We start from the raw sequence: 27,620 nt of genomic DNA, 5'->3' as shown, positions 1-27,620 counted from the left end.
GCAGGTGGTGTGTATTCCTTGGGGACATTTGGTGGCCCACCTCTGTGCAATCACTTGTGGTGCTCTCTCATCTCCCTGCTCACTGAGAGAGCAGGTGTTAGAACATTACCCTGTCTGGAACACTAAATACATAGGTTTTCTTTGGAGAGTCCAAAATTCCTTGTGGGAAAAATGGCTCAAATTGAAATATAGTGTAAGTTTATACATCTGATGTGTGAGATTACATAGAACATAGTACCTTCAAAATTAATCTTACATTTTCTTTCTTTATAAAGTTTAAAGGTAAATTAAAACCATTTTTCTTTTTATTTTTTTTTAAAGTCATTTTTCCTCAGATCCCTTATGATTCTGATGCAGCAGGAGAGCATGGCCACACCGGAAAGAAAACTGCTTTGGAAGAAAGCAAATGTGTGTGCCAGGCTGGCAGAGGAAATCCCGCCTCCTAGGAGAAGACGCCAAGGTCAGAACTAAGAGTGCTCATGCTTAAAGAGCCCATGCCAGATGCAGGAACTCAGTCAGCAGAATAAGTCCTGGGATTGCATTAGACATGTACCACAGCACTTCGTATAAACGCTAAATTGTGGTTTCAGTATTAAGAGAAAAATCATTGGAATAGTCCAGAAAATGCAGGAGAAATAAAATTGATAAAGACAAGAATAATTTCTCAGTGTTAGTGTTTTCAAGTTCTCAGACTTTTCTTTAGAATATGTTCTTTTTTTCTTCCCCAGTTAGCTAGGAAAGAGAGGGTGTATTTCATCTTACAGCTTGTAGGCCATCATTCAAGAGAGGCTGGACATGAACTCCAGGTAGGAACCCGGAGGAAGAACTAACACAGAGGCCATGGAGGAGTGCTACTTATTGGCTTGTTTCTCTTGGTTTATTCAACCTACTTTCTTAGACACCCATGTTGACCTGCCCAGGGGTGGCACTATGCACTATGGGCTGGGCTCTCAGTGGGCCAGCCCCCCCCCATTAATACCAGTCAAGATAATGCCTAATTTTTAATGCCAGCGCTTAGGTGGCAGAGGCAGGTGGCTCTTTGAGGCCAGCCTACATACAGAGTAAGTTCCAGCTTGGTCAGGGTTACACAGAGAAACCCTATTTCAACCATCACACATGCACAAAGAAAAGATTTGCCCTTCCCAGGTATCTAGGCTTATGTCCAGTTGACAAAAACCAAGCAGTATAGTAGAGTACTATAGCATTCTTGAGAACCCGGTACTATTCCAGTGGACGGAGGGAGGGAGTGAGGGAGGGAGGGACAAGCTAGGTGCATTACCCGGAAGATAGCATACAGGGCGCTCTGTGGAGGATGAGGCAGCACCAGCAGACAGAAGTGTTTGAGGAGGCGAGGGCTGACATCGTTCCCACTGGCAGAAGGTGCACAGGAAGCAATTATAGCAAGATCTTGAATGGTCTGTGGGAAGAGTTTTAAAAAAGGAATACATCTGCCAAAAGTAAAAATATATCAATTTCCCCACCCCTAAATTTGAATTTAGGCAAACATTTAGAATACTATTTATTATAAAACAGAAACTATAATGGTAATAGAACCTGTGTTCTTACGGGGAACCTGTCATAAAAGATAAATTACTTCCAGCTGGCTTTCTAAATGTCATCAGGAACATTCCATTTAAAAATGACAGTCACTTCACAGTGTCAACCTATTAGAAGAATGGTGTGGGATGTCCTTCTGTATATGTGTTGCTTTTATTGGTTGATGAGTAAAGCTATTTGGACCAATGGCTTAGCAGAGTAAAGCCAGATGGGAAATCAGGACACACACACACACACACACACACACACACACACACACACACACATAGAGAGAGAGAGAGAGAGAGAGAGAGAGAGAGAGAGAGAGAGAGAGAGAGGAGAGAAGGCAGAGTCAAAGAGATGCCATGTAGCTGAAAGACACTGGATCCTTACCAGTAGGCTACAACCTCATGGTGATATGTAGATTAATAGAAATGGGTTAATTTAAGATGTAAGAATTAGTTACTAAGACGCCTAAGCCATCCACCAAGCAGGGTTGTAATTAGTACAGTTTTTGTGTGATTATTTGGGTCTGGGTGGCTGGGAAACATATGAGCAATATCCAGTTACAGAAGAAAACATGGGGAAACACATCACAATACTTGTCTGGACAAAGTTCAAAAACATAATAGACATGTGGGATCATACCAAACAAGAAATTTCAGCATAGCAGAGTAGTCGACAGTGTGACCAGTTATAGACCACAGAGCAAAGTTATAAGGTGCACTAGAGTAACCACAGTAATAGCAACTTAACATACATCCCCAGATCACTAGATGGGAGAATTTGGGATATCATTACTTAAAGGAAATGATAAGTGTTGGAGGTGATTCATGAGCTAATTGCTCAAATTTCATGATTAAGTCTTATATAAATATAGCAAAATGTCACCCTGTACCTATAGGAATGCCCACTGATTCTATGTAAATTAAAATTAACAAGAGGTCATTGGGAAATAAGCAATAGGTTGCTGAGGCTAGCAAAGAGGATGCTGTTGATGAATGAGTTATCACAGGAATGTATCTCTGTTGGGGCCAGGTCTGGCCGGGGATGAGAAGATGCTCAAAGTAACATCATATTGATCCTGATTCACCACAAAACCACAACGGTGGTGTGCTGGTGGCTAGATTCAGATCAGAACTCAGTCTATCCCAATGGGGCGCTTTTGACAGCCCTGGTCCTTCCCATGTCCATGTTGGGGCTGCAGATATCCCACCAAAGACCTGCTGTGATTATTTTCTGGTCATTTTAGGGCAGTTGTCCAGGCTGTGTATTCCAGGACCCATTTCCTGTTCTCCTTCCTCCATCTCTCTCAGATTCTCTCTGGAGGGCTACACTCTTCCTCTTTGCCTTAGGTGGATGGTGATTTGAACAGTCGGGCTAGTGTCTGAGCCAATGCCACCCACTAGCGAGCGTGATTCATTTGGGACCTTAGCTTAAGTCTGCCTGAGACATGAAGCTTTGCAACACTGTCGTCTCATCTCACGGAGGAGAGATATGAGAATAGGACAGTTGAGATTGGTGGAGTCAGTTTTGGAACAAAGGGCAGAGATTTCCAGAGAAGGAACCAGAACAGGATCTCAACATGAACACTGTGTAAATTCATCACTCAACATTGCTGTAAGCATTTAGTAACAATATTTAGTGAGGAAAAAAAATCTTAGTATATACTGTACCTTCCATGTGTTTCTTTCAGTATCATAAAGCCCACCCATTTCCAACAACTGTCTGATCAATTCCAGGGGTGGCTGTGCTCCACTTGTGTCTGGTATCGGCATATTCAAATCATCAATATATACTACAATCTTAAGGAAGATGGAAAGTTTAAAAGTATTAATTAGTATACTCTTTGAAAAATTCTGAATTACCAAATCTTACTGTTCAAGAACAAAATTATATGCAATAATCTGCTTTTTAAAAATTAAAAATTGAAGAAGATCAAATCTATTCTGAAGCTATGGTCTTAGAAGACAGCAAGTGTTCAAACCCACAGAAACTATCCACCCTTGGTCCTGACACAGCTGCAGAATACTCAGGCAAGGTTTTGATGCTGATAAAGCAATTTAACTGTGGCTCTTGCTTCTGAATGTGCAGCTCACTAGGCCCTTTCTTATCGTGTGCTTGTTCTCGGCAAGGCCCTGTTGTAGGATTTAGCCTTCCTATTTCATATGCATCATGATTGGGAAAGAAAATTCAGAAACATATTCCACTTTTTAAATCCGTATTACTTTTTTTTTAACCTAGGACAATATTATACAGCTAAGTGTATTGATCATAATCTCCATGCAATGAAATCTTTTGCTTGTGTTTATTTTTCTGAAATAAAAATACAAATAGCTGCTTTAATTTCCCAATTTGTAACTGTCACTATTACTGTTATTATTATTTTTAGGAAAACACTGTTTTCCCCTCTTGGAACATAGACTGGCAGTCATGTTTCTCAACTGCATTTTATTCATGTGGGCAAAGATCAGTTTTATCCGTTATCTTGGGTGAATCTGAAGCAAATACTGAAGACCTACTAAAGGTAACCCAGCATTGTGAGCAGGGACTCCTAGGGGCCCTGTGTAGGTCTCTTTGTAATTCTTGTAAATCTCTTGACAGTGAACTAACCTGGGGCTGTTGAATGGGAGTCAGTGATCGTAAATTCCAAGTGTGACTCAGATAATAAACGGGCAGTTGATTCAGGCCAAACAGACTGGAGGAGAGATGAAGAGCAGCCGATGCCACCCAGTACCTGCCGGGTGCCCATAAGTCATTCCCTTCATGCCTGCTCCGAGTCTGTAAGTTCTAGAAGCTCCTCTTTCTGTTAGAGCTTTGCGCAGTGGAAGAAAACGAGCAAGAAGCTACAGCTGCCAAGCACCAGCAGCTAGCTCAGCCTGCAGATAACCTTCATGCAGATTTCGGCAAATTCTGCTGGTCTTAGTGATTCTCACCCTGAAAACCCATCACACTGAAAGAGGAATATACCGGTTTGAAAATCAAAGTCCCCATTCTAAGGGCATTTTTAAACAATGCTCAGGAGTGTGTGTTCTCCTTCTTACTAACAAAAACAAACAAACCAATTTGTTACTTGATTTGTATAAGCGGAGAGCCTAGAGGGGCTTTATTACCCTGTTGTTTTTCGGGGCTCCAAGTATGTCTTTGGTCCTTCTGACTAACTTCTGTAGAATCAGCTCCTTGGTTTTGGTAGCTGTCATGTTGGTGGTGAAGTTTATTGTAGAGACTATAATTCCTTTGTCATTTTTAACTGGACTTTCATCATTCTTAATCTCTACTCTCCTTGTACTCTGATCTACAATGCCAAATACAAAAAGAGAAATAAATTTAGGGCAGTTTAAGAAAGATTTGCTCTATTTTAGGGTGTTAAGAAATTTGAAATGAGCAATTCTATCTTATTGTTGTTCTTTTAACGACAGTGCTCAAAGAGGAACAGCAGCTTGCAATGGCTCTATGAGTTCTCACTGTAGACTGTGTGTCAGAACCCAAAGTGCACGCGGCGGTCTGAAAGCTGAGGGAGCCCTCTTCTCGTTTGTGTATGTTAGAGACATCCAACTCAACGACTGGAAAGCGGCATGCAGGTCTCGTTCCGAGGGATACAGAGGATGCTGCTGCAGTGGTTTGGGACCCCACAGTCCCTCTGGCAGTCATGTGTCTGCTGTCAGGAGTCCTGGCCTGAGAGCTGCAGAGTCATGACTTTCTCCTGTATTGTGTTGGAAACCAGGGAAGCAGCAACCAGACAGCACCTTCTACCAGGCTGACAGGACTCACCTGTGAACGCACACGGGCTTCTCCACCATAGCCTCTTGTACCTTTTCAGGAGTTTTGAGTGGGCTCTGGATAATTTCCAACAGGTTGTATTTTAAATGAACAATTCCAGGTCTCTCTGTCTCTCTCTCTCCCTCTCTCTCTCTCTCTTTCTCTCTCTCCTTTCTTTCTATTTTTTCTAAGACAGGGTTTGTCTGTGTAACAGCTCTAGCTGTCCTGGAACTAGCTCTGCAGATCAGGCTGGCCTTGAAGTCACAGAGATCCACCTGCCTCTGCCTCCCAAGTGCTGGATTAAAGAAATTCTAGCTTTGACTTTATGATTTCTTACAGTAGGGAATGAGAAGGTTGACCCCGTGGGTCACACTTACCAAAACCTCCGAGTGATGCTTTGTAGGTCTCAGCAATCAAGATGTTGATATTCTGCCTTAGGCTGTTGGGACCAAACATATAAAGGACCACAAATTAGTTCATCATTTTAGCTGTAGTGATACAGTCTAATCAAAGCAACTGCACGTCATCGATTTTACTTCGATTTCCCACAGAAAAGATTGTTTTGCTGTTCACACTGCTATAGCCCTAAGCCCTCTCCACCTGCCACTTTCCTTTCAGCTACAACAAAAAACATGCTTCTCTAATATTTTAACAACGTGAGACTTAGTTTTAGAAATGTGTTTTATTTCAGAATTTTTTATTTGCAAAACAGGATTATATTTTTCTTTTAGGAAGAGGAAGGCAAAGTTCAGAATGATAAGCACAAGTAAAAAGTCTTTTCATATTTCAGATGCAGATGCTTTATTTCTATCACAACAAACAGATATTAGGCAAACCTTTGTGAGTTATCTGAGGTGCATTTTTCCAGGAGGAAAATAGCTTATAGTTGCATTTTACGTTATATAAAATGCATGGTTCTAAACTTAGTTATATTTAAAAATAAATGCAAGTATATCTGACTTAAAGGAATGAACCTATCTGTTAACACTCTGGAGAAAAGTAAAGATTTCCCTCTAAACAGAAAATTAGGGTGAACCAATAAGGAAAAAGATTAAATCAGCAACAAAAAGTTGGCCATTAGAGAAAAAGCATCTCAGAACTGTGGTTTCACACTGCATTCTACTCATTATTTAAAGAAGAATGGATACTAATGCCACATGCTACCAAAAGGATGAAGTTAGAAGGAATATTTCCAAACCCATTTCATAAAGTCAGCATTGACCAGATAAGAAAGCCAGAAAAATTCTGTAAACAAAGAGAATTTCAGGACACTATCACTTAGGAATACAGATACAAAAATCTTCAACAGAAAGCTTACAACCCCACACTCAACAGTGCATGAGACTATTCTTCATGATCAAGTGAGATCTATCCTTGGGATGTAAGGATGGTCCACCATATAGAACAATAAAATCTGAGGCAGCATAGTATAGAATAAAGGACAAAGGCTATAATAATCATTTATCAATAGGTAAAAAAATCGATACTGAAAACCATAATGAAGCTGAAAAGTCGCACAATATCTGAAACTATAGCCAGTATTCATGGTTTAGAAAAATCAATACTGTTATAATGTTTATAATGCCTAAAATGATCTACAAATTCAATTCAATATCAATCAAAACTCAAACTAGTTTTCATTTTTCTTTTGGAATCATAAGACTCCAAACAGACACTGTAATCCTGAACAGAAAGAAAAAGGCAGAAGTAATTGCAGGGGCTGGAGAGAAGCCTGTGCTGAAGAGCTTCACTGCTCTTGCGGAGGACTGGAGTTTGGTGGCTAACACTCACGTCAAACAGCCCCCAAACTCCAGCTTCAGGGTATACCAAGCTCTCTTCAGGGCTCTGCAGGCATTGGCATTCACATGCACACACCCTACACAAATACATAATCTCAAAAATTAAAACAAAAAGAATATAATACAAGTGAATATTAATTAAAACAAGAGGCTATTGCCATAAAAAGTGAACTAAGCCAGGCAAGAAGGATTAAATTCTATATAGCCTCCAGTATACTGAGAATATGAAGAAAGCTCAACTCGTGGAAGCAAAAAGACGGGTAGGTGTCAGGGGCTGAGGATGAGGTGGGTATAAATGGGTGTCTGTCTGCTCATGGATGCAAATAGGAGGAGCCTGATTTCAAGGCGTATCACATGGGTATGGAGGGTACCGTTAACATGTATGTATGTATGTGTATATATATATATATATTAGGAGAGACTGGGAAAATAATTTTTCTTATTGCCTCATTTGAATAATTCTCATCATTATATAAAAGTTGCTTTGTAAGAACAAACTCCACATTCATCAAGGAAACATTTTTGCCAGATAAGTCAAATTTAAAGTTTGATGTATAGATATACCTTGTTCTTTTAATTTCATTATGTAACAGGACTTTTCCTAAAATTGACCCGAATTTTATATCGAATGTTCCTCGGCCCTCTAGCTTGTCAAGCATCTCCGTGATGGCAGTGGTCTTCCCGACACCGGTGTCTCCTGAGGGGGAGATGCATTGCACATGTCCACATGTTAGCATGAGCTAGTAGACATGTATTCATTTGAATTGGCATGGAAAGCACATTTTTGTTCTTCTGTTTTAAAGGTGAGAGAAGTTAATTAGAACTTAATGTAAATTTCTTTCAAGCTGTCTGATTTATATTCTTACAAAAGACAGATTAAGAGATAATTGTATTTTTTATTTAATGTTCATTTAAGCCCATCACAACTGTTTCTTGCTTAGCACACTAGAACTGTGTTAAATAAGACTCTTTGAACCAAACGAAGCAAAATCAATTAAAAATAGACATTTTATGTGCACGAGTGCTGTATCTGTATGTGTGCGCACACGGTGTGCGACACCTGCCCGTGAAGGTTGCAGACTCTCCTGGGACTGAAGTTACAGATGGTTCTGAACCACGAAGTATGTACTAGGAAATGAACCTGAGCCTCTGTGAGTGCTGCGGACCCTAAGCCTCCTCTCCATCCCACCTCCAGGCCTTCAACTCAACAACCTTCCTGCCTTCGCCTCAGGAGTACTGGAATTACAGACCTATATCACAACACTCAGTTCCCTTATTTTTTTTTTTTGTGCTAACACCGTTTAAGGTGGCATTTAAATATAAACTTACTGAAGCAGAACAAGGACTCATGACTCCAAGTTCACAAGACAGAAAAATGTAAGAGTTTCCTTAGACAAATTGGAGGTGACTGTGTGTAATCTGAGTGCCACACTGCTGAACTTCTTTGTGTGTGTCCCTGGGAACACTCTATTATTCTCCTCTAGGGATACACAACACAGGTCAGAGACAGGAAACTGTTAGTCAATAGGTTGGATAAATACTCAGAACGGACAAGAACTGTATTGAGTTACTCCTTTGGTAGAAGGCTGGAAGAATTTTATGGCATCTTTACAAATTGTTTAAGTTTAATTAGACATTTGGCATTTGCAGAGGTGGCCCTCTAATGACCAGGGCCTCTGGACTGTGGAGGTCAACCACACGTTCATCCAGTGTGTATCTTTCTAGAGTTTGTCTTTAATGTAATGAAAAGATGAAAAACTATAACATCCAAGTCTGGAGTGGTGGGCGTACCCATAATTCCAGCACTTGGGAGGTTGAGGCAGGAGGATCACCTGTTTAGTAACAGACTGGTCCACTCAGCAAGAACAAAAAGGGAAGCTGGGCAGAGAAGAAGGAAGACAAGGAACACATAGGCAAGCTTATAATGTCCTTGGTTAAAACGGGCTTTCATAGGCTGTTGGTAGATCTGTGGAAATCAGGCTCTCTCAACTTGCAGGGCCAATTAGTCAAATTTCACTTAAAAATGGCCAGGCCCAGGAATTGTTCAACTTCTTCCTGACTTGGAAATTCCTTTGCCTCTTTTCAATACCTGTGAGAAGTACAGGGCAGGAATTCTTCAGGAGAAGACTCATGAGGAAAGACAGGCAGATGGTGTCCCGGGTAGCAGTGTAGTTCACATACTCCCCGCACTCCTTCATCCTCAGCACACTGTCACTCGATCCCTGGAAGTCAGTCAGTAACGACGTCCCTAAGGTCGGAAAACAGTGTGTAAGTTCCAGGTGACCTCGAATAAGATAGCAGCCAATAATTTTTGCTCTTCGGTATTCTCTGGGTAAGTTAGCGTGGTACGTGGCAACGTGGACATGGACAGACTGGCCAGTGTTGTTAGATGGCCTCAGAGACTGCTCTTCCTGCACGCTTAGTTGTCCAAGACATTGTGCACATTCCTAGAGTCAGCTGACTTTCCTAGCCTAACCTGCTGATAGAAGGATGGGGAAGCAGCTCTCTTCCCAAGGCTGCCTGTTGCCCTAAGAACCCGCTTCTCTTGCTGCCCTTCCCGCCATGCAGACTAAGAACCCCGTTTCTCTTGCTGCCCTTCCTGTCATCCAGACTCTTTTTCTGCTAGAAGTTTTGGTCATTCAAGTGTTTATGAACCTTGAACCTTATTATCTGGACCTCAGGAAACTGACATTTCAAAAAGTAAAGAACAGTTGGATACAGACAATTCATTGTGAAATAAAACACAGACAGACAGACACACAAGATAGAACAAAACAACCAACCAACCAACCAACCAACCAACCAACCAACCAACCAACCAATAAACAAACGAACAAAACTACTCTCTAGAGTGTTACCCTGATCCTTGTTTTAAAACTTCACCTTATTATTACTCTTGTCTACTGTAGTGTGTGTGTGTGTGGGGGGGGGTCAGAGGACAACTTTGTGGAGTTGGTCCTCTCCTTCCACCTTTACTTGGGCTCCAGAGATTGCTCCCTTACTCTCTGCCCTGTATCACACCCTTTAAAGAAACTGTATCCGAATTCTTTCCTCATTACACCAGCACACAGCTGAACTGTCAGTTGGTCCTAACGCAGCCGTGTTTACTCAGCTGTTGTTTATTCTTCTTCTTCATAAACAGTAGCCAAACAGTACAGATTCAAAGCACACACAGAGACACCGCACTGAGCCATACATAGCTGCATAGAAGCAGTTTTGCTTCCCGCCTTTTCTAACTACTAATTCCCATGTAGATTCTGTTCCATCCCTCGCTTTTAGTGAATTTTAGAGATTCTTCTAAGCCAACATGTTTTTATTAGTGTTATTTAAAACACTAAGGATCCATTCAACAAATCCTTCACCAGTGTGGTGGTGATGAGGATCGATATTACTTCCACACAGCTGCCACAGCACACGCGCCCCTCCCACCATACACGTGTGTGCACACCTACATCATGCGCACACATACAATAAATACAAATTTTAAAAACAGTTCTACTCAGTTCTTCCTTAAATTGCCCGTGTCACTTAAGTAACACTGTATGTTACGTGTGTAACTGTTTTGCCTGGACGTCTGTCTGCACTGTGTGCACAGCGGCCAGAAGAGGGAACTGGATCCGCTGGAGCTGGAGTGACAGATGGTTGTGAGCCTTCATGAAGGTTTTAGGAATTGAAACTTGGTTCTCTGTTAAGTGCAGCAAGTGGTCTTAACCTCCAGACCATCTCTCTAGCCTTGGCCTTGTCATGTTTTATACTTTGTAACTCCTTCAACTATCTTCAAGCTGACTTTTTATTTGAAGACCAGGCACAAGGTGCCTTGGGTGGTGGTGTAGATTTCAGTGAGCATCTTCGGCTCCCTCTTAGCGGTGTTACTAGGGGCTCCATGGCCTCCGCCAAAGCAGCCTTGGCTGGAGCTGCACCTAGCTAGCAGCGCTAAACGGATCTGAGAACGCCTTGCAGGCCAGTCCCACGGGCTGCTTCAGCATTCCTTTCTCCTCCAGCACATTAAACTCTACAGTCTCCCCACCTTCTACACTGGCCAGAGACCACCATGGAGCCTATTTTAAAAAGAGTTTTGTTTATGTGTATGTGGCCGTATATATGCCACACTGAGCAGGCAGAGCTCCGAGGACCCTGTGGATGTCAGGGATCAAACTCAGGTCACCAGGTTTGGTGGTCTTTATCCACTGAACTATTCTTAATGGCACAAATACAACCTCTTGGGTGTCACTTGGAGTCAGAAGTCCACGTCTGTTTCTGATGGCTCATGTGACAGTGCTCATGTGACAGTGCTCATGTGACAGTGCTCATGTGACAGTGCTGAAGACTGGGGGGGTCTCATGTGACAGTGCTGAAGACTGGGGGGTCTCATGTGACAGTGCTGAAGACTGGGGGGTCTCATGTGACAGTGCTGAAGACTGGGGGGGTCTCATGTGACAGTGCTGAAGACTTGGGGGGTCTTTCTTCTCCATGCTTTCACTGCCAGCCATGGCTAGGGGGGCTGCGGGGCAGTGGCGACAGAGCCCATGTTCCCACAAGGACTTCTGGCAAGCAGGCCACCTCTGCTGTAGCTTCCTGGAGGTAGCTGCCTTGTCGACCTGGCTCCCACTGCCTCTACTTTTCCTCAGCACCCCCAAATCATTCATTTATTAATACTTTATACACATGCTCTTCAACTTATGATGGAGCTACTTCCAATAAACCTGTGGTAAGTTAAAAAAAATTGCTATTTGAAATGCATTTAATACAACGGAACCTTCTAGTTCAGCGGCACAGCATACTGGGGGAAGGTGGGCTGTTCACCCTGAGGTTCTGTGCTGCCTGGGAGCTGCAGCCACTGGCGACTCCCCAGAGCTGCAGGAATCCTTCTGCTTCTGACCAGCCTGGGAAAGACCCAAATGGAAACTAAAGAATTCATAATTTCTGGTCCACAAGTATTCACACCACTAGAGAGTTGAAAAACTGTAAAACTGAAATAACTTTTAACTTTAATTTTAATGAAGTTTTGTCATTAAGTTCTTGCCTTCATCTCCTACCAAGCTCCCAGAGTTCAGCAAGATGAAGGCTCTTCTGTGATAGGCAGAGGCAGGTTGCTAATATGGATAAGTGCTGGCATGAAAATTAAACCATCCTTTTCTTCTTTTTTGTTGTTGCTCTTTTGAGATAGGGGCTAAAGGCTGGACTGGTACTCACTATGTGTTCCAGACTGGACTTGAGCTAATGGCTATTGTCTTGTCTCAGTCTCCCAAGTGCTGGGATTCTAGGAGTGATCCAACATAAACACCTTCTTTTTAAATTGCTGGTTTCGTTTACAAACAGCTACATGATCTTATGTGTATGTGTTTTCTTACTTTGAAAGAGTTACTTTGCATTATTGGTTAGTGAGCACAGCTAGTTAAAAAAAATAGACACTGTCATTGGTGAGCCTCTCCATACTATAGTTTTATAATGTGTCTAAATATACTACACATTTAAAAATTATTTATTTTATATCTATGGGTATTTTGACAACATGTATATCTGTGCATCATATGCATGTCTGGTGCCCAGGGAGGCCAGAAGAAGGCTACAGATACCTGGATCTTGAGTTACAGATAAGCTGTGAGCTTCTATGTGGGGGCTGGGAAATGAACCCGGGACCTCTGGAAGAGCAGCCAGTGCTCTTCATCTTAGAGCCATCTCTCCAGCCCCTACTACAAATTTCTTATAAAGTAATGTTCTAAGGTGATCTCAAGGCACGTCTTATTAACGTGAAGAAAAGCTACCCCTACAAAGATAAATACTGGAACATGTCAACCCTCAGTGGTGCTAACACATCTATCTTTATGATTAAAATACTTCTAGAATCTTAGAAAAGCTGAAAGCCTTTAAAAAATAATATACTTACCTTTCTGAATTATTGTCTGAGCACTAGGAACTAAATCTGACCAAGGCATAAACTCACAATTCTGTAAGTCTACAAAATACCCAAATATAGACTGTTCACCACCTGGTAAGTTGATACCTCCGTCTGAAAACAACACAAACAAGAATCCAGTAAGACAGCGGCTCACCAATTCACCAATGCCGCGCTCTACCTGACGGGAAGGGTTTGTGGGCCAGGAGCCCACTGGAGTTCATATAGCTACATAAAACAGGCAGGGCATTTCCTCTCATATTGGTTTGTACATGAGCAAAGGTTGATTAACTTTTTAAATCATTTCCCATGTAGACAAGAGTAAACTGTGATCAAATGGCCTATGAAATCTTATCCCAAAGTGCTTCCTATTGCTGTGTGTGTAAAAGCTAGTAAATCCCAGCAGCACACTGGCTCAGTTCAGGCCAATATAATATAGAACGCTGAGAATATTTGTAAATCATAAAGTTTTCCCATTTAAAAATAATACATTTATTGGAAAAGATTCTTGAAAATATAAGCTAGAAAAGCAAAATAGATTATCCACAGTTTCATCAAAGATAGCAGAGTTGCTATTTAACTCATGGGTGTACATGCCCAACCACATACCACAGTTGATATATTAATATACACCTTGTTAGTTTGCATGGCTTGTTTTCTTCTTTCAGTTTCTGTTAGAGATATATTAAAATGATTTGTTATGTTTTCTTTTTGAGACAAGGTCTTATGTAGCCCAGGCTTGACTCAAACTCGCTATATACTCAAGGATGTCTCCCTGCCTCCACTCTCCAAGTGCCACACTTGACCATGATTTTCCAGTTGCTTGTTTTCTCTCAGAATCCTTACAAATTTTGTCGATAAAACTATGCTGTTAAAGTCAGACGAGTTCACAGTGGTTTGTGGATCCTTGTGTGTGTGGTACATGCCTGTGTGCGCGCACATGTGGAGGCCAGAACAGGAGAGCAGGTGTCTGCTGTCACTGTCCACGTCATTGCCACGACACAGTGAGGCTCTCCCTGAGCCAGAAACTTACCATTTGGCTAGGGTTGCTGGTCCCAGAACCCTTCTATCTCCGTTCCCCAGTGCTGGGCTTGCAGGCACATGCAACCAGGCCTGGCTTTTAAAGTGGGTACAGGATTTGAACTCAGGGATTAATGCATGTACAGAAAATTCTATTACCCTCTGAACCATCGCCTCAGCTCCTGCAGGTTACTATTATTTTTAAATATAGTATTCTTTAATCTGCTTTAACTTTTGACTTCTATTTTAGTTTGCTGCTCCTCTGCCTTATTTTGTATTTGTATCACATATACTTATTAGTTTATTTTTAGCATTCTGTTTGTTTCAAATATACTGATTTATATATTGTCCTGATTAATCCAAAACTTTTTAATATTTCTATCCAAACAAAGACCTTAATATTCTTTACCCACTGAACACATTTCCCATCATCATGCTATTTTGTGTATAATTTAGATTTTATAGTCTTAACAAAAATAAACTAGTTTATAACTGGTAGGTAACTGACCTCTTTCTGACTCTTCTTCAAATAATTCATGAACAAGGTTGTCAAAATTGTAGGTTACTTCTGCAAGAGAATCAGGTTCAAAACTTGAACGAAATAGCAAGTCTTCTTCATGTTGGTCTTCGCGCTTTAAAACCCCTCCAAATGCCCACGTAAACGCAAACACGAAGATCTTCTGAATCATTACTGTTAACTTTTCAGGATTTTTCTCCAAGTACCATGCATTCTCATCCCTGTAGTAGCTGTGTGGGCGAAAATTAATGCCAGAAGCTTTATGAAGTGGTTGGAAAATTGATCTCAACATTATGTGAAAGTCTTGTTAAAAATTGCAATAGAGTATTGATGTAAAAATTTAGATACATAATTTTTACTCAGATAACAGTCACAGAAATTAGTTATTATGTTTATTTTTAAAGTACTATATGTTATAAGACATTCCTACTTTTGTTTCACAGCTGTTTTTGGTAATGTGTTGACAAACTTATCATATACCTCTACTTAACATATAATTCTATTTAATGTATGTATATTCACACCTTTATCATATAGATTTTTGATACTTGTTTAATAGTTTGATATATATACATGCTTTACATATGCACATCATTTTATTTAGTGTTTATAAGTAAACTCTTTTAATTTTAGGTGAACTTTAGTTGAAAGTTTACTTGCTGGGGGAGAGGATCTGCTAATTCTGTGTTTCATGAAAGACCCAGTAAACAGTGATTTGCTTTGCATTTCTCTTGGCAAGTCTTAATGGCTGATTTAGTTCAACATGGCTACTGACGGGCACCCGGAATCTGAGGAGACTGCTTTCTAGTTGAGGTTAATCCAGGCTCCTCATGGTTAATGAACCATGAGTTTTGGGGTGATAGGATTAATGATAATAAACAGGATTGGGCCTACTTCCAACATCTTGCATTGTTTAAATATTATCATAAAATTATAAAAAACTAAGATATTATCAGATTGAAATTCATCAGTCACTATTGGCACATAGTACATTTGTATAGTTCTGTCTGAAATGTCTTGCTGTGCACAACTTAGCAAACACTTATGAAATGTTTACTATTTCTCAGTCGCTCAGAACGAAGGGGACACGATGCCTTTTTCACAGGCCAGGGAGGAATAAACAAAGCTCTGAGTTGAGTACGATCTGAGAAATAATCGCGGGTTAATGTGGGGGGCACAGGGCACCTTGTGCTCACAGGTAAGCAGCTGTTCCATCAAGGGAAGGAAGGCGGTATCTGCTATCCAGAAGGCTGGGAGTGGACATGCATTCTAGCCTGGAGGCAGAGACCCTTCTCACAGGCTTGCCCTTCTCACTCCACAGAGCCTGTCTTTATGGGAGAGGTCACATGTACTTTGCAAACAGTTTCGCCATCATACCTAATTTTTATTTAGCTTACTTTGTTGCCCAGAGAGCTTTGTGAATGCTTTGTTATGCACATGGGGTGGAGTTAATTATCACCATAAATGCTTTCATTAAATTCCACCTACCTAAAGTAACCCCCTGGGGTCAGACTCCCAGGGTTTGAACCAACGTCAGCTTAGTAGTGCTGAGCTCAACTGCCTTCTTGATCTCTATGGACGTCACTCTGCTGGCCATGGAGGCTGCAGGGACTTAGACTGTGGGCTCAGCGAAGGCCACCATCCAGAAGAAATATAGAGGGAATAATTCTATAGCTATAATGCACCATGCACCTGACTATTAACCTAACTGATCCAGACAGCTAGCACGTCACATTATCGTTCCAGGTTTGTAAATGAGGTAGAGATTTAAAATTTTATAACTTGTTCAATGTTTTGTAGCTTATAAATGGCTGATATGTAAAATAAACACAATTTTATTCCATTCTAAAATGTGTAAGGGCAAGATGAATTTTTTTTACAATAATCTATGTAAAAATAATAAAACGTGATTATCTTGTATTAGTTATACAGAGGACTCTGAGTTGGGAAAAAATAATGTAGACTTTTTATGTAATTTTGTGAAAACTGACAATGGTCCCATGTGCATTGGGTGTTTCACATCTAGGAGGTTCTGCAAACACCTTTGCTGGAGGAATGTAACTGACCTCTTTTCCATATTCTTGAACTTGACTCTCACAGCTTTTGTCTCTCTAGTGAGGGTGTCATCCGTTTCGTCATCACCTTAGAAACGACAGGATTTTTGCACAATTAACAACAGATCTACAGTTTCATAGGTTAACTAATGAGGCCCAGCCTGTAACACTGTCGAGCTGTGAACCGCTGTAGGAAGGGTCATTCCCACTGGAGCATCGCAGGCAGACTGCGCATGTCTCTTCCTGACTCCTTTTGTCCAAGTCATCCATTCCACAGAGGAAAACAGAATAAATCGTGACTCATTCTTTATAGCTTAGTTTTCTAATATTTGCATTCTCAGTATTAAAATATATTTCTTTTAGAACATTTCAAAACAGAAAAGTATGCAGGAAAAACAATAACTCGCAGTTTCACTCTCCCCCACAACCATTAAAATATTGCTGTATTACTTATGAAATAACATAAAGCACACAATTATTTTAAATTTTAAACCCAGATAAAAATGGAAAGGCTTGTGTTCTTATCCGGGTTTTGGATTTTAAGGCTGCTTTTAGTGCCATTTTGTGTCCTTTGAGGCATTTTGCAGTGTAACTTACTAAGCCAATCTCCCATTGCTGGAATTCAGGTTTTTCTATGACTGCAAATAGTTTGGCTGTGTATGGACCTTTGCATAATTCTCAGATTATAATTATAAAAGGTCCTAGAACAACACCATGAAGGCAAATTCCTCACTATGTTCTGCACTGCTAAATTGCTTTAAGAAGGTTGTCTCAATCGGTACCTTCTTTTTGAGTTTATTCTTTGGTACATTCTAGACATCAATATCTACCAAGGGTAAGGAAGTCCCCACAGGCCCCATCCTTTCCTGAGGAGATATTAAGGAATGGTTAAGGCTTGCTGCAGGGTGGGGTTGTCATTTCAGGGGAGTAGCCTTTGAGGAGCTAGATGAGGAGACAAAGGGGTTAAGAGGGGAACTAATTTCTCAGTACCTTGTATACTTGGCATATACTTCTGCTCCCAATTTTATGAAAAATTTGAATATACCAGTTATAGTTTCTTTTTTATCATCTATTTATCTTCTCCAAATATCATATTTTTTAACAATAAAAGTGTATGTGGTGGCCCAAGCCTGTAATTCCACATTCAGGAGGTATAGGCAGGAGGTCATCCTTGCTCAAAGTTCAAGATTAGCCTGGGGTACATGAAACTCTATCACAAAACGAAGCAAAGAATAAAATAAGTTTGAGTATGTCTCTTTTTTTAGTATAAATTATAAAAGTAAATAGTTTTAGTTCCCCGTGTAGCTACTGTGTAGAAACTCCCTATGTTGTCATAGAGGGTCCCAGAGGCTTCCTTGTTTTGTAGGTTGTTGTCTTGGCATTTAGCTCAAGTGTGGAAACAGACAAGTGACTCCTGGTCTCTCATCTTTTAAGCTTGTGGTACTTTACAGTGTGTGTATGTGTGTGTTCTCACATGTGTGTAGGAGATATCTTCATAATTTTCTAAGGATAATTTCTGCTCTTCTTTGACTGACTCTTCCTGGAAGCTGTGATTCCTTGCCTGTGTAAACCACCTAAGCTGAATGGCCAATAGTGAGGCAGGAGAAAGGATAGGTGGGGCGGGCGGGCAGAGCATAAAAAGAAGAACTGTGGAGAGGAGGAGGAAGCGGACAGGGGCCAGCTAGCCAGAATAAGTGTGAAAGTAAGATTATAGAAGAAAGAGAAAGATGAAAGCCCAGCGGCAAAAGGTAGACAGGTTGATTTAGGGTAAGAAAAGTTGGCAGGAAAACAAGCCAGGTTAAGGCCGGCCATTTGTAAGACAGAGAAAGACTTCGTGTGTGGTTTATTTGGGATCTGGGTGGCAGGGCCCTCCAAAGAACAAAAAAACCCCAAAGAGTAAAGTAAATAACAACCAACAATGGACAAGTACTAAACCCAGGGCCTCGTACATGTAGGGAGTGCTCTACCGCCGGTGCCACCCTCCAGACCTCGATTTTTTGAGACATGAGCCTTCCTGTTCCTACTTCCTGAGTTCTGGGTACAGGTGCCCAGTTAACATGTAGCTTTTTTGGGCTAGTTTCCTTCATGTAATGTTGTCAATATTGTATGAATATACTATATTTTGTTTACATGTTCGTCAGACAAGAGGCAATGAGTTGGTTCCATTTTCTGGCTATCGTGAAGAATGCTGTTACAAGCATTTCTGTATAGTTTCTTGCTTGGCCAAATGTTTTAATATCTCATATTCATATTTTTGGGATATTACTGCCAAACTGTTAATTGGTTGCTACTTTTGCATCCTTTGTTTTGAGGAATCTATTTGTAGGGAATACATCACTAGATTTTTGTTTTCAAACTGAATCAGAGGATATCTGTCTTTAATAGATATATTCTTCATATTGAATATAATTACTTTTAACATTGGTTTTAGTTGTTCAGATTTCTCCTTAATATTCTATTATAAAGGTTGTTCTTGTTTTCTCAAGTCAGTATTGACATAGAAACCTTTTATTTTTAATCTCTTCTTGTTACTCTGTTGCCCCTCTCTCTCTCTGAAATTTGTTAGAATTTTCCTTTAATGTTAAATATTCTTATCATAACAAATTGTTTTAATGAGCCTTGTATCAGGTAACAAACAAAAATCATTTCTAGAAAGGGACATGAGAAAAATAGGCAGCGTAACTATAGCAACAATAAGAACCAGAGGCAGGTCAATACTTCTAAACTCAACAAATGGGATCGCATGATCCACAAGCCCACAGGAAAGTACACAGTGCTCACAAAAAAAAAAAAAAAAAAAAAAAAATAGAATGGTCACATTCTCCAGCAGCCTCACTTCTATGTGGATATAAACAAAATAAGCATTTTCAGGAGCTATTTGTGAATGCTTTGTCACCAAGACAGTATTTCTAATAGCCATGACATGGGAGCAATCCGAGCTCCCACTCTTTGAGCAAACAGATAAAGACGATGAGATGTGTGCACAGAACAACACTGGTCAGCCACAGGAAAGAAAATCCCATCACTTATGACAGCAGGTATTCACTTGGAAGACAATCTAACATCAAAAACCATATAGATATGAAATCTAAAAGTGCTCGTTCCACAGAAATAGAGAACAGAATGACGGCTACCAGAAGTTGGGGAGATTCGATATGAAAAAAAATCTAAAAATGATGTTGACCAAAGGATGTAAAATTTCAGTAAAGCAGGGGGAATTAAGGGAATTAGGATCCAAGACCTACTGCAAGGCACAGTAACTAAAGTAAGAAGGTGATAGTTTCCAATCCACTTGTTAGGTTTATGATGGCCCAAATATGTACCCAAACCACCACTTCTTGTCACTTTTAGTATTAATTAAATAAATCACATAATATATAGAGTAGATACCATGCCAGATGATAGTGGTCTTAGTATGTCTGATAAGCTAGGCGAAGAGAGCCTATGTACCAAATACACAACAGATATATCCCCAAAGAGAAAAGATTTAAGTTAGCTCACAGTTTGGGAGGTTTTAGCTCATAGTCCTTGGCTGTGTTGATGCTGGCTCCCTGGTGAGGCAGATCATCACGGGGTGGGAATGTATAGAGGAGGAGGTTATGCACTGGGAAGCAGACAGGAGGGTAGGCTGGGACAGGATCCAAAGTTAACATATCCTCAAGTACCTGCAAACAATGGTCTGCTTCTTCTAGGTAGGTGCTCTCACCTCGAGAGCCAAAACCATTGACCAAACACGGACATTCACAGGGTATGCTTCATACTCAAACTGTTCAATTCTACTTCTGTCAATCTCATGATGCCCAATTCATTCAGGTCAAACTTTATGGGTTCCCACAGTCTTAACAGCTCCAACGTTGTTTAAACATCAAGTCCAAACTATTCTTTGGCACTCGGTGCCCCCCTTAGCTGTGAAATAAATCATTTCTTACATACAATGGCAAAGACTAAGTAGCCTTACTCCAAAATGGAGGAACTCAAAAGACTGATAAAGGAGAGGTCAGATGAAAGGAAGACCAAAACTTAGTGGAATACACTGTAAGTCCTAGGGAGCCATGCCAGTATCCAGGACACCATTGTTTTCATGTGAGCTTCAGTGGTCTTGGGCATAATTCTAAATTTTCTTTAGGTCCCCATAAGATTATCAGTGCCCCCAAACAGCAGGAAGTAGCCTAGAAAACTATGCCCACATTCCCCAAAAATGGACTATGGATATTTTCCTTTGTTTAGAATGTTGGTTACAAGTTGTTATGGCTAATGGCCAGAAGAAAGGCTAAACAAAGGATATTAGATTTAGGTTCGAGTTCTTGTTTTTTGTTTTTTTTTTTTTTTTTTTTTTTTTTTTTTTTTTTTAAGAGGGGGAAGCGGTGTTGGACAATGGTCTGTATTCTGTCAATTATATTTTAAATAAACCCTGATTGGCCAGTATTGAGGCAGGAAGTATAGGTGGGACAATCAGAAAGGAATTAGAGGCGGGTCAATGAGAACAGAAGTATTCTGGGAAGAGGAAAGCTCATTCCCGCAGTCCTGGCCCCACCACAGAAGAAGCAAGATGTGACTGCCTCATTGAATAAGGTACCGAGCCACATGGCTAACATAGATAAGAATAATGGGTTAATATAAGTTATAAGAGTTAATAAGAAGCCTTAGCTAATGGGCCAATCAGTTTATAGTTAATGTAGACCTTTGTGTGATTTCTTTGAAACTTAACAACTGGGGGAACTGGGCAGAACAGACAACTCAGTCAACACCCTCCAAAGAGAACAGGTAAAAAAAAAAAAACAGTACAAGCAGTAGAGATAAATCCTGGTCCCACAGCCAGTGGCCCCACAGTCTGCCCAGTCATGCAATTGTCACCATATTCAGATGGCCTAGTTTGGTCCTATGCCGTGGAACCAATTTTCTCTCTTAGTTACTGTTCCTGTCTCTATAACAAAATGCCCGGCATGAATAATATTCACAAGGAAAGATTCATTTTTGGCTTACAGTTTTAGACATTTTAGTCCACAGTAGTTAGCTGAGCTGACTCTGAGCCTTGGTGACGCAGAGGCGGTTGTTCACCTCATTGTTAACAGGAGGGAGAGAAGGCAAGAGAAGGAGGAGCCAGGAACAAGATTCTCCAAGTTCTGGTACCTAGTGACCAACCTTTTCCAGCTAACTTGGAACAACAGAGGAGCCTTTCGGGGCAAGCAGGATAAAACCACAGCAGTAGCTAAGGTATATTAAGTGTGTCCCCAAAGTCAAGTGTTCTTAAGTCATGGTAGAATCTGAAGAATCTGACCCTTCACAAAGAGAGGTGCATCGGGTATTATATTCTTTAAAAAATGTCAGATTTCAGCAGAGTCATGAAATCTATAGTCTAGTCAAACAGAAATGTAAGTAATAAACACAATAGCCTCAGAACAAGCCCATGAAAAAGGCATAATGAGTCGAAAGCTAAGTCAGCAGAAATCACCCAACAGAAAATGGCAGCAGGAAGGAAGAAACGTGCGCACGTCCCTTCTTGCTTTGCCTCTGCGCGATCACAGTGCACATTTAGACACTTCTTACCTGAAAGAATCCTTAAAACATAACAGAACATTCTGGAGTAATCAAGATCTCTAAAGGCTCTTTCTCATGTTTATGAACCTATATGAACACGTATGTTACCGGTTCACCCTGGGGATATGCACGTCTGTTAAGAGTTTTCTATGTACATGCTGGCTGTTAACGCAAACAGTCTGCTCTTCCTGCCTTCACTTTTCTGTCATAAAAACCCAGGAGGCAGTGACAAGCTCCTTCTGAAGAGTGGAGACACCGTTGCCTCGGTGTGACTGGGGAAACTCACTTTTTGCCCCTCCCCTCTTTATGTGCATGAATTCAAACAAAGCGTCGAGAATCCTGCAGAGCGTCATGACGACCGACACATCCTGTATGGGGTACGGCATAAACTTCCTGTGCCTCTTCAGAAACTCCAGCCCTTCTGTAACACTCTTTTTAATCATTAATTCAAGACACTCCATTCCTGGCTGACTTATGGTTTTTGAAGTTTTCAAAAGCCACGACTTAATATAAGGCTTCCATCCCAAATCAACAGGGTCCTAGGAGTAAAAAAAAGGAAAATCGCACGTAAACAAAAATACAGCATTCTTTATTTTTTTAAAAATTTTTTACTTCACCACCCCCCCTCCCGCCGTGGTTAAATTCAGCATTATTTAAAGCTAAAACAGCAGCCAGCAGCGGCGGTGGCAAACAGGACTCACAATTCTCTGGAATGATCTTGGGGTTTTAACCATGGTTTGAAAAGAAAACGAGCAATGGGAATCTGAGACGGGTGGTGTGCTGGGGATGTACAAGCCGCAAGGAGCCGGTCAGCATAGGCAGGCCTAGCCCTCATTCTAACTTGCACCCCAAGTTAGGCAGATTACAGAAGAGAGTCAGCTACAGCTCGTCAGATGGGCATGATTTTGGGAGGTGTGTTTTCTATCTTCACATTACTGTCTTGGTAATGCTTTCCCAAGTTCTGAGCGTTATGCAGTAAAAATGGCTTCAGGGCAATCTTTCCTTTGCTGGCAAAATGATTCATATCAATGGCCTAACCTGTCTGTCTGAGATACAGATGTTCTAACTTCCCAATGTAGTGTTAATGGCAGTATTACTTGCGGATTATGAGACTTTGGGGGAAAATAAAGTTTCTGAGCTACTGGGGTCACTCAGCTGGGACTAGAAGTGAAACATGACTAGCAGATGAGTCGCTATCCTAGACACCACGTGACTGTCAGGGGCTGGGCTCTGAGAACGTACCATGTACACCACTGCACACCGGGTGACAATGGAAGGCGTGGAGTTAAAGATAGAGTCCACTTCAAAAATCACTCTGATTTTGTTAGTCAGGGCCATCCTTTCGCTGTTGGCCAGGCACAATGTTCTAGTTTCATCGAGGACAGTGTTTAGATTTTCTATCCATAAGGTGTCGACTGGGCCATCTAAAACAATCCACTGCCAATCGAAATCTGGAAAGAAAAACGTTTTAACGCAGCTCAGGTTAATCTCAGAGTTTTTTTGTTACGATCTTGAAAACTTGCTATTTTATTAGAAAACAGTTTCCTTTGTGTGTTTATGTGTGTGTGATACACATGTGTGCAGGTGTGTATGCATATTTGCATATGCATGGGCATCCATGTGTGAGGGTATGTATGTATGTATGTATGTGCACATGTGTGGAGAGGGCCCAGGTTGCTGTCAGATGTCTTCCTCAGTCCCCTTTTGTTCATGGAGCCATGGTCTCTCACTTGGTAATTCTGGCTGGCCCAGCTAGCCACATTGCCCTGCAGGTCCCCTACCTCTGCCTCCTAGATATTGGGATTACAGATGCATGCATACCTGTTTCTGCTTGGGTTCTGGGGATCTGAACTCTAGTCCCATGCCCGTGTGGCAAGTACTTTATCTACCGAGCTATGCCCCCACTCCCACCCGTGGCCTCTAGAAAGTATTTTCTAAGATAAAAGCATTGCCTCAGGAACACTAGAAGGAGTGCCTAGGTTACACTGGAGTGTGTGTTGGATGTGCTTGACTTTCACAAATGGGATTAATGCCTTATAAAAGAGGCTGTTTTTAATTTTCCAGAATTCATTCAAATCAACAAATACATTATATATTTGAAATTGCTTTAAGCATTTCTAGCTGTTCTTAGACTGTTTAAATGCACAATTAATCCTTAAAATTTGGATAGGAGAAAAACAAATGGTTCCATATATTTTCATAATAATATAATTTATAAATTTGCATCTTCTGTTCAGGAGTAGTTTTTAGGTATGCTGTTCCTTTTCAAAGGAAAAAATCAAAGAATCAAGTAGAAAACTTAAATTCTATCTCACTCAGAACCCAGTCACCCTCTTTTCCACCCCGTCATAGTCTCTCTGCAGTCTCATCTTACTCTTTCTGCTGTAACACCCATTTCCCACACCATCCTCTTCTCTCTGGGCTGCTGGAACACATGGCCTGTGACTGGCCAGTGTGTAAACGGTATCCATAAATCCGTCACAGCTCTGAACTTGGAGGGCTGAGATGTAGGTGTTGGCAGATCATATGGTAAGAGATAGTTTCCTGGTTCAAAGAAAGTAAACTTCCTCTTGCTGCGTGGTCACATGATGTAGGTGGGTCATCTGTCTATCTGCTGCTTTCATTCGTTAATTAATAAAGAAACTGCTTGGCCTTTGATAGGACAGCAGCTTAGATAGGTGGAGTAGACAGAACAGAATGCTGTGAAGAAGTGAAGTGAGGCAGACACCATAGCTCTCCTCTCTGGGATGGAAGTAGGTTAAGAATCTTCCTGGTAAGCCACCACCTCGTGGTGCTACACAGATTATTAGAAATGGGTTAATCAAGATATGAGAGTTAGCCAGTAAGAGGTTAGAGCTAATGGGCCAAGCAGTGTTTAAAAGAATACAGTTTCTGTGTAATTATTTTGGGTAAAGCTAGCCGGTGGCCGGGAGCTGAGCGGTGGGGAAGCGGCCTGCAGCTCCATCTACAGTCACATGACAGGAAGACTTTTTTTTTTGAGTCTCTTTTACAAGGACACTAATTCTATCAGTAGGGGCAGAGTGCATCTTGTATAGGACACTAGGCCCCCACACAAGAGCACAGCCCTCAAGACCATCTGCTTTCCCCAAGGCCCTACCTTCCAAAATCATTAGCTTGAGGGTTAGGGTTTTAGTGTACAAACCTTGGGGAAGAAGATGCACACATTCAGAAGACAGTGCCATATGCTATGGCTCAATGATTTTAGAAAGTCTCTCAGCCAGGATAAGGGAAGTGATCACACAGACAGAAAACAGCTAAGCACCCAGAAGACCAGGATAAGGGAGGTGACCATGCAGATAGAAAAGAGCTAAGCACCCTGAAGACATTCAGCATCCTTGATGACCCAGAGAGCAGAGGTAGAAACCAAATAGCTACTGCTGAGAAGCTCTGCTTGAAATATCTATCCTATCCCTTATCCTAATACCTCAGAATGCCATCCCAAACTCTAGGAAAGTAGATGAAGCAGGAAAAGTCCCTTCTAGAGTGTGGACCTCAAACATACTTGGGTAGATGAGTTGCCTTGAGGCTATCTGGGGTAGGAAAAGGAGGCTGAGGCTCTTCCAGTTGAGTGGCAGCTCCCATGGAGCAGGAGCTGTATTTACACCCACTCTGGGCATTGGTGATGGATCCTGCTGGAACTGTGTGACTTAGCAGCAATGCACAGATGGCATTGCCGTTTAGGGACAGGAGGTGCCACTGTGCTTCTCACATCATTATTCTACAAATACCCTTTAGTCCTAATTATTTTTAAACTAAAAGGCTACTTAAGCTCTGGTGGTTATAGATCATAATAAGATACGTACACATTGCAAAACTGTTGTTGTGAGATTAGAAATTTTAGGCAAGAACATGAGAAAGAAGTAAATTGTGCAATAAGAATATTACTAGTCAGAAATATAAGATCATATGCAGTTCATGATGACTCAAAATTTCTTTTCTATATCAACAACATACTAAATTTAATAATAACACTTACTATAAGTTTCTGGAGTTTTAACATCATTTTCTACTTCCTTCATAAAAACATTGTTATCGATATCTGCTGCCGTGGAGACACCAACTTGGAAAATCTAAATTATACAATGAATAATCAGGATATAGCATTGTACTAGCAGTTTTCTGTCTTAATCATCAATGTCAAGTCGCTATATTTTTAATATAGGCTTTTATAATTTAAATGTTTTTGTAAAACTCATGGTAAATATAAAGCAAAGAGGAGGTGAATTTAGTAAGTGACTGTAAACATATGAAAACCCAGTGTCAGAGGATCAGATAGACAGAACAAATACTAATAGACATAAGGCTGAATGATTCTAGTACAGTAATAGCAAGGGACTTTAACATTCTACTTTTACCAATATCAGATCATCCAGGTACAGAATAAGAAAAGAAAGAGCACAGATGAACTTCACCAACTGGACCTACTACACGAGGTACAAAGCAGCCTACTCAACAGATACAGGAATTCACACTTCCTATTGGCATGAAGAACACCTTTCTGAGGAGATCGCGTCATAGATCAAGTCCCAAATTGCAAAAATAAATCATCGTGTTTATGATCACAATGCAATATCTGTAACAACAAAACCCTTACAAAGTGTATGCATATATGGAACTAAACAATTTTTTCTTTTTAAGATAGAATTTCTCCTGCTTAGAACTTCATGTGTTTCTAGATAATGCTACCTTGAATTCATAGAGACCTACCCATCTTTGCCTTCCCAGGTATTGGGATTAACAGCGTACAACACTATGCCTAGTGCAACTCTAAGAGCAACAGAATGACTGAGCAGAGGTCTGTCATTGATGTGGGATGCTCTTTTGCATGCTGTGAATATATTTTATTACCATTGATTAATAAAGAAGCTGATTTTGTCCACAGCCAGGCAGAATAGAGCCAGGCCAGAAATCCAAGGAAAGACAGAGGGAGAAAGAAGGCAGAGTCAGGGAGATGCTATCAGCTGCTGGAGAAGCGAGATGTGAGATAACAAGTTAGAAGTCTCATGGTAAAATATAGACTAATAGAAATGGCTTGATTTAAGTTGTAAGAGCTAGTTAATAATAAGCCTGAGCTAATAGGCAAAATAGCTTATAATTAATATCAAGCCTCAGAGTGGTTAATTGGGAACTAGTAGATGGGAGAAAAACCTCTAGTTACATGTCAGCCCGGTTACTTAGGACGCTAGGAAAGAAGGATTAAAAGCTTGAGGCTGCCTGGCTACACAAACAAGTTTGAGGCCAGCCTGGAAAATTAGGGAGATCCTGTATCAGAAAAAGGGAACAGTGTAGATGTGGGTCTTGGTAATAGAAATCTTGTTGACTATGCACAGGACCCTGAATTTAATCGTAGTTTTGCCCCACATAAGACATAATTAAAAGCAACAAACCTTCAGCTGGATTAAGGAGAAGATTTACATGAAATTAGAGATGAGAACTGAGACATTATAACAGATACCACAGAAACATTAAGGATTAATACA

General features: G+C 40.8%; 1 protein-coding gene across 1 annotated transcript in view; it reads right to left on the bottom strand.

Moving 5' to 3' along the window:
- The window catches only part of Dnah14 (dynein axonemal heavy chain 14), a 225,140-nt gene that overhangs the window by 91,192 nt on the left and 106,328 nt on the right, over window positions 1-27,620 (bottom strand). Inside the window, 12 exon segments of the mRNA XM_050142810.1 lie at window positions 1,280-1,417; window positions 3,213-3,341; window positions 4,650-4,831; window positions 5,673-5,734; window positions 7,659-7,791; window positions 9,184-9,342; window positions 12,982-13,104; window positions 14,519-14,757; window positions 16,594-16,669; window positions 22,406-22,658; window positions 23,362-23,570; window positions 26,117-26,210. Coding sequence (XP_049998767.1) covers window positions 1,280-1,417; window positions 3,213-3,341; window positions 4,650-4,831; window positions 5,673-5,734; window positions 7,659-7,791; window positions 9,184-9,342; window positions 12,982-13,104; window positions 14,519-14,757; window positions 16,594-16,669; window positions 22,406-22,658; window positions 23,362-23,570; window positions 26,117-26,210 — 1,797 coding nt within the window.

This window comes from Alexandromys fortis, unplaced genomic scaffold, assembly GCF_014885135.2.
Source record: "Alexandromys fortis isolate MF-2015 unplaced genomic scaffold, M_Fortis_MF-2015_v1.1 scaffold_51, whole genome shotgun sequence".
NCBI classification, from domain to species: Eukaryota; Metazoa; Chordata; class Mammalia; order Rodentia; family Cricetidae; genus Alexandromys; species Alexandromys fortis.
Note: the sequence above shows the minus strand (reverse complement) of the source record. Positions and strands in the feature narration are given on the sequence as shown.